The sequence below is a fragment of the Cygnus olor genome, chromosome 1 (assembly GCF_009769625.2).
Source record: "Cygnus olor isolate bCygOlo1 chromosome 1, bCygOlo1.pri.v2, whole genome shotgun sequence".
NCBI classification, from domain to species: domain Eukaryota; kingdom Metazoa; phylum Chordata; class Aves; order Anseriformes; family Anatidae; genus Cygnus; species Cygnus olor.
This window is the reverse complement of record NC_049169.1, coordinates 100,885,263-100,891,902: the sequence shown is the minus strand read 5'-3', so window position 1 is coordinate 100,891,902 and position 6,640 is coordinate 100,885,263. Positions and strand designations below refer to the sequence as shown.

Sequence of the window (6,640 nt, the reverse complement as noted above, 5' to 3'; positions counted from 1 at the left end):
CCGTTCCCAGCTTTGGCAGCGTGGGCTGACGGGGGCCTCGCACGCTTTCCCTAGCTGGCTGCTGCCTGGGTGAGGAGCGTTGGCCTCTGTGTTTCTCGCGGTCACAGAGCGCATGCTGGAATCAACAGAGCGCATCAGCGAAACACAGCTTCATGGCTCAGGGTCTTTTCGGAGACAATTTAACTGTTTTCAAGCCAGCGGCTGCCTCAAAAATCACAGAGGCCTATAGGCAGCCTAAGTCTCCCCTGAAATGGACGGGGAATCTCTTCACCCCATCTCCCATGATGACTCTCTCCCATGATGACTCCTCAACACAGGCCTCATTCCCTTCCCCGGGATGTTGGGAATCTGCTGCTCTCCGGATGCACTGATGAGGGAGGGAGCCTTGCACATTTGGTATTTCCCTTCCAGAAGCCAGCAAAGCTTCGTTAAACGTTGGGCCAATCATTTTGTTTCTATGGAAACAAAATTATTACTAATATATTATTTTAAAAACAGACACGATTGACACTCCAAATATAGAATTTTAATACCGTTCTGTGCCTGCCTTGTCTCTTAGGGCAGAGCGAATGCGAGGGTGGAGTTCACAAGGGGACGGGACTGGCAAGGGTGCCAAGTGGCTGTCACGGCAGTGGGTGCCTTTGTATCCTGAGAGCAGGCACAGGTCCATGTCCGTGTCTGTAGAGCTCCGTTCTGCAGGTCTGTCACACTTCTTTTACCCCACCACCACCACGGGGTGCCGCGTTTCCTGCCTGCTGGCGAGAAAGATGAGAATGCAAATTAGTACTCGGGTCCCAGGACTAGGGGAACGTTTGGAGTTTTATTTAAAAATCGTGATGGCACTGCATGTTTCCGATGCTGTCTCTCATAGTTTGGGATCCTGGAAGGTCTGTGCCTCACAGGCCTCAGGCGTCCTTTCGCGTGGCGCCTGCTCTCCATCCTGCAGATGCCAGGCTTCGTTGCCGGCCAGCGAGCAGCGCCGCGGCCGGTCAGCGCTCTCCTCCTCTCTGCTGCCGAGGGAGAGGCGGCGATCACGGCGTGATGCGAGCGGGAGACGGGAGTGCCGTGGGCTGCAGGCTGGGGTGGGCTGTGGCGTCTCGTCGATGAACGTGGTGATCTCATCTCGGAAGAAGCAGGCACTGGAGCTGGACACCCGGGGCACCAGCCCCCCCTCCAAAAACTGCCGTAGGGTTGTCAGCTCATCTTCTGGAGGCCGCCGGCGGTGCTGGTAGTCATGCAGCTGAGGAGGCAAGAAGCTGGGGACTCCAGGCTTGCGGGGGGTGGAAATGCGGATGTCGTCAGATGAAGACCACTTGTGTAGGAAGGATGGAGTGGAGCGGTGGGTGGAGAAGATGTTAGTCTCATCATGTGACATTCTCCGGGAGATAGGGACCTGGGAAATGGAGAAGGAGGCAGGTGATGGAAGACTTGGAGAAGAGACAGAACGGAAGGGGAGTACCCGAGGCCTTCCGAGAGAAGAGAGTCTACAGAACACAAACATATGGGAGACTGACAGGGAAGGACATGGGTTGTGGGGCTGTCCCGACAGCCGGCAGCTCACCTGCAGATAATGCACCTTGTCCTGGGGCAACAACATGTGGTGCATGGGTAGCAGTTTGATATCCCGAGAGTCCCGCTTCACAGCTGCAGCACCGTTGGCATCAAATCTCACTTTGCAGATCCTGCCATCACCATAATCATCACACACGCCATCTGTTGGCAAAGAGAATGACAGGCAACACTTCTCAGACAGAAGATGAGCATTATCAGGGCACCTTGATGCCATCCTAACGCTTGTCTGACTTCTGCGGCACTACTTGCAGCCACCGAGACTCATCTCTGAACAAGGACCTTTTCTTTCTGCTGCCAGCAGGACTAAAGGACACAAAGACCACCTTGTTTCTTCTGTCTCACTTTGGAATCTCTCCCTGCCAGAACTTGGACCTTTGGATCAGCAACTTGGGCTGAGGCCTGGGGGTGTGTCTCTTTCAATGTGGTTTGACAGCTACACATCATCTCTACTCTTCTATCTACTGTGAAGGTTGTTGCACTGATTTTGCTGGAATGCTAGCGAGTCCTAAGGCAGCAAGTGAATGGCAGAGCCTTCTCCGGAATAAATTTTCAAAATAATTTTTTAAAGAATACATGGTTACTGAATCCAAGCTCTAACAGGAATCCCATACAGCCACCCACAACATCTCTCCCAGTGCCATTACGTCCTTTTCCCAAGGCAGGTCCCTCTTTCCTCTGTAGTCTTTCAGGGAGGGGGTTATTGAAGAAAGGTGACTGTAGGGCGGTGAGGGGCTTACCATCATCTCCGTCTTCCTCAGACATGATAGCCACACACTGCTCCCACACGGTGCGGAGATCTGCTCGGTAGCGCTCGCAGGACCAGATGAAGGAGGGGAGCAGCAGGGTCTGCACCATGGAGCACCAGAGCACAGCGAGGACCATCCAGGTGGGGGCCGTATCATAGCGCAGGCTAAAAAAGCTCACAACCTTGATGGTAGGAGAGAGAAACAAGGCCAATAAAGGAGACAGAAGTGGGGATCAAAGGAGAGGGATAACAGGAGTCACTTCTGTAGTAGAATATAATCTGTCAGTACAGGGTTCATCAAGTTAATACCCCATGCCCCTTTGAAAAATTGTTCATGGTTTGCTGGAGCGTATTCCAAGCTGTGATCTCTCTAATATGAGACTTGGTGTTAGCATCCCTTTTTCCCTGTGCTCATTATGAGCTGAAGCTAAATAGGTACAAAGAAAAGACACGGCGACTGGAAAAAAAATATGATTAAATCCTCTGTTCTCTTAATAGTTCATTTTAAGAACTTCCTCAGCTCTCCAGTTTTGCAGAGAATCGACCAGCCAGCCAAAACTTGAATGCTGACTACAAACATACTAGCAGAAGGAAAAAGACAACTCTCTACAACAGCTGTTAAAACTGGTGTATCTGTTCTCCAGAAGCAAACTGGAGAGACAGAAATCTCATCCTTCTTACAAAGGTAGATGCCCCTGTACATTTGTAGAATAATCTCCTCTCCAGTCTCCTCTCAGCCACTTAAAACTTCCACAGTGCTTTCGGCTGTGTGGTGTATTCCCCAGGCTCGGACCTGTCTTAGGAAAATGTTCCTGTGGAAGGGTGAGAGAACTACCTCAACCTTTTTAAAATCACCCCTCCGAATAGCACAGATTCAGATGTGGCAACTCTATGGCTGGTGGACAGGAGACAGAGTTTCTTCTCTTAAACCGGAGACAGACAGAAATCTAGTTTAACTGCAGGCTTTGCGAAGGGAAAGGGAGAACTCGCCGCTTACCAAGATAGGCACCCCAGTGAGCGTGTCGTACAGGAAGACAATAGCGCTGATGAGGTTGGTCATCTGCAGGGAGGTCTTGGCTGACTCAGAGCCGTCCAGCGAGGACCTCCTTTTGCCTCGCACATCCTCCACCACAATGGCCGGCACGTTGAAAGTGTTGTGTGCTGATGAGCAGGACGATGCTTCCTCTGCCCTCTGATGGCGGCACTGCTGGTGTTTTCTGTGCGCCCACAGGGTCTGGTAGAAAGTGATACCCACGCACACCAAGCCCATGACGATTCCTCCGAGGAGCAGGAGGCTAAAGCAGACACCAAAGCCCAGCCCGATCTTGCTGACAATGAACTGGCAGCCACGGGCATAGTACCGCTCGCCGTTGTTGTGCCAGCCGATGGAGGGCAGGGTGGAGAGGATGAACGATACCATCCAGATACCCATGACCGCGTGCAGAGCCTGCTTCTTGGCATTGCTCAGCCGGTAGTTGACTGGCCACCTCACCATCCACATGCGGTGGTAGGAGAGAGAGGCCACGGTGAAGCAGGTGGCCAGGGCCAGGGTGTAGTATGTGGAGACAAAGACCTTGCAGATGCTCTCGTTCCAGTCATAGTCGGAGGACTCGCGCCGCAGCTGCACCACAGCGTAGGTGGTGAGGGGTACTGCTGCCATAAGGATGTGAGTCCCGGCAAGGAAGCAGAGCAGCAGCTCCAGGGGCTTGTGTTTCTGCTGTTTGGCTGTGATGCTGAGGATAATCCAAGAGTTGGCCAACAGGGCTAACATCCCGCATGCCAGCCACCACAGTGAATTGTTGTGCAAGGTGGACTCTGATTCAGAGTCCCCCATGCTGTCACCCCTGCTAGGCTGCGCCCTGTCCCTGCCACTGGGTTACTGTAAGAGGGCGAATGAGACTCTGCGCCGGGGGAACCACGTCCCTCCTCATCTGCTGCTGCGGTGATGCACGGTGCACGCACACTGGAGGGGTTCCTCAAGGCATTGTCACCAGGTGCGAGGCCTAACAGCCTTCAACTCTGTCTCACTTTCAGTCCCCCCCTTCCCTTTTGTTTGCTTATATTTCTTTCACTTGCTCTAACTCTTTCACCTGTTTTTTCCGTTCTCTTTCTTTCTTCCACCTTCGTTCCTTCTCATGAACACTTGTCAGTGCTTCTTCCCTCAGTCTCTCATGCTCACTTTTTCTTTTCCTCTCCATCTATTTCATTCCCCTCCTCTACTCTTCCTCCAAAGAAAAAGCTCCCCTTACTGCATGTGCTGCCCAGACACCTTCTGCCTCAGGGACCACCTTCTCCTGGGACTGGTGAAGGCCACAGACAAACAGAATGCTGGCACTCCAGACAGTTTGATAGCAGTGGGTGCCTGTTGCCCAGTGTCCTAGTGAACGAGGAACTAGCAAAGAGTTTCAGAGAAGATGAAGGTCCCACGGAAAAGGTGAGGGTGGTGTATGCACAGCGTGTAACCTCTGTCTCACCAAATGCCACGCTCGTGGCCAGGTAATGTGCCTGGCAAGGTTGTCAGAGAGCCATCAATGGAGAGTGAAGGGTGAGGAAGAAGATTCAGAGAGTTTCCTAGCCAAGACCCCGCAGCACCCTCACTGCATTGTCCTTTTTGCTGTCCTCCAGGGCTCAGCCTGCTCTTTCAAGCTTCCCTGCACAGCGCAGGGCAGAGCTAGCAAACAATAAGGAGATGGCGGGGAGGGGAAGATCCTTTACAAAGGTTCCCTTGGAGATTCAGGGCATGAGGTTCACTGTAGAAGAGAGAAAAGAAAAAAAGTAATTTAAGATCGTACCGTCTTCCCAGATCTCTCTCTCTCTCTCTCCTTGCCCACACAAACACATTGTCATGACTTAGGTTTTGCAGAGCTCTTCCTGTGTCTTTCAGGGAACAGAAGACCCAGATTTGTGCCGGTACCTACATACCTCTGGTCCCCAGCAGCTCCTTCCAGAGCTCCTGAGGCACCCTGCTCTCCCTGCTATTCCAGTCTTAGGCTCCCCACCCAGAATATTAATAATGCCGTCTTTTAAACCAATGCCTTCATCTGCATTGCTCCCTGCCATTCCGGTCCTGTCCTCCCCAAAAATCCCTGCCAGCACCCCTTGCTCCTGATGTACAGCTCCCACAGCCACGCCAGTCTTTGGACCTCTGCTTCTCTCTGTCAGTACTCTGGACTTTAACCTGACGCGCTCAACCCATCCAATCGAGGGGTGTGATTCACTACTCCAGCAACGCACCGAAATCCCCCAGTCCTGTAGCACAAGCCTTTTTGCCAACACACCTTGCACTTACGCTAAAGCAGCCCTGGTCTCCAGACACAGCAGTCCCACACCCAGTGAACCAGACTGCTGCAAGCGGTCCTGTGAGCACCCACCTCTGCCGGTGACCCTTGGTGCTGCTGGCTCAGCCCCCCTCCTACCTTCCCCTGCAGGCTATGCCCAAGCAGTATGCCCCAGGAGGATGACGGCCTGCTCTGCCCCTCATCCCGAACTGATACAAACTCAGTCTTTCTGTGGGTGGATCCGTGACCCCGAGTCTGTGCGAGTGGCCCTCAGCTCCTACCCTTCCCATCCTTCTGGGTCTCCCTGTCTTCTCACCTCCTCGATAACCACCTGAGGCTTTTCCTGCTTTTCCCTCCGCTTGGAGCACTTTATCGTGGCTGGGTCGGGGATGTCCCCATTCTGCTTCGTCTTATTCCCCCCCCCCCCCGATACCGTCACGTTTGCAGTTAGGCCTCTGGGGTCCATTATGAAGCTAGCCATCCCCGGTAATCCCGGGGGACCGAATTTCCTCGCAGCCTCCCCTTCTGCCGCCCTTCCCACCCGGCGTGCAGCGGCGGCCCACGCCGCTCCCAGACGAGGCGGGAGCCCTCCCGTGCCTGCTGCCTGCGGGGCCCGATTCCACCGCCAGCCGCAGTCCCCCCCTCCGGCCACCACGCACGGCGGGGAGCCCCGGCTCCCGTGCAGGATGGCCGGCCGCGGGCCAAGCCGCCCAGCCCAGCCCGCCCCGCGGGGACAAGGGCACCTGGCGGGGTGCCGGGGGCGGCCGAGCCGAGCCCGGCGGTACCGGCGGCGGCGAGGCGGGGGCCGATGGCGGCGGCGGCGGCGGCGGGGGCCCCATCTTACCTCTCGCCGGAGCAGGCGCTGCCATGGCGACGGGCGCCCCGCGCGGCTGTGCCCAGCTCCGCCGCCTCCGGCCGCGGCCGCCGCAGCGGACGCCGCAGGCAGCCGCCCCGGCCCCTCGCTCCGGCCATCCGTCCTTCGGGCGGGGCGACGGCGGGGGGCGAGGGGCGGGAGCGCCGCCGGGCCGAGCAGCCGGGGGGCGGG

General features: G+C 55.5%; 1 protein-coding gene across 3 annotated transcripts; it reads right to left on the bottom strand.

The window, feature by feature from the left end:
• Positions 1-504: 504 nt before the first annotated feature.
• Positions 505-6,592, bottom strand: GPR162 (G protein-coupled receptor 162). Of its 3 annotated transcripts, none has more exons than XM_040573619.1 (5): positions 6,440-6,592; positions 3,315-5,067; positions 2,310-2,499; positions 1,562-1,713; positions 505-1,393 (listed from the first exon to the last, which is right to left on the bottom strand). In XM_040573619.1, exons 2-5 carry the CDS (start codon positions 4,149-4,151, stop codon positions 866-868), a joined length of 1,707 nt encoding a protein of 568 aa, XP_040429553.1. In that variant the 5' UTR covers positions 4,152-5,067; positions 6,440-6,592; the 3' UTR covers positions 505-865. The 3 variants fall into 3 exon arrangements, with proteins under 3 accessions (XP_040429553.1, XP_040429572.1, XP_040429563.1); XM_040573638.1 differs by having other exon boundaries at positions 1,562-1,710; XM_040573629.1 differs by lacking the exon at positions 6,440-6,592 and adding an exon at positions 5,912-6,088.
• Positions 6,593-6,640: the final 48 nt, after the last annotated feature.

Excerpts from the sequence above, each read along its gene's own strand:
- GPR162 (XM_040573619.1), bottom strand. The coding sequence starts at position 4,151 with ATGGGGGACTCTGAATCAGAGTCCACCTTGCACAACAATTCACTGTGG. Across the intron at positions 2,500-3,314 it reads TCACTGGGGTGCCTATCTTG|GTTGTGAGCTTTTTTAGCCT; the intron begins GTAAGCGGCGAG and ends CCTACCATCAAG. Across the intron at positions 1,394-1,561 it reads ACAAGGTGCATTATCTGCAG|GTCCCTATCTCCCGGAGAAT; the intron begins GTGAGCTGCCGG and ends TCCATTTCCCAG.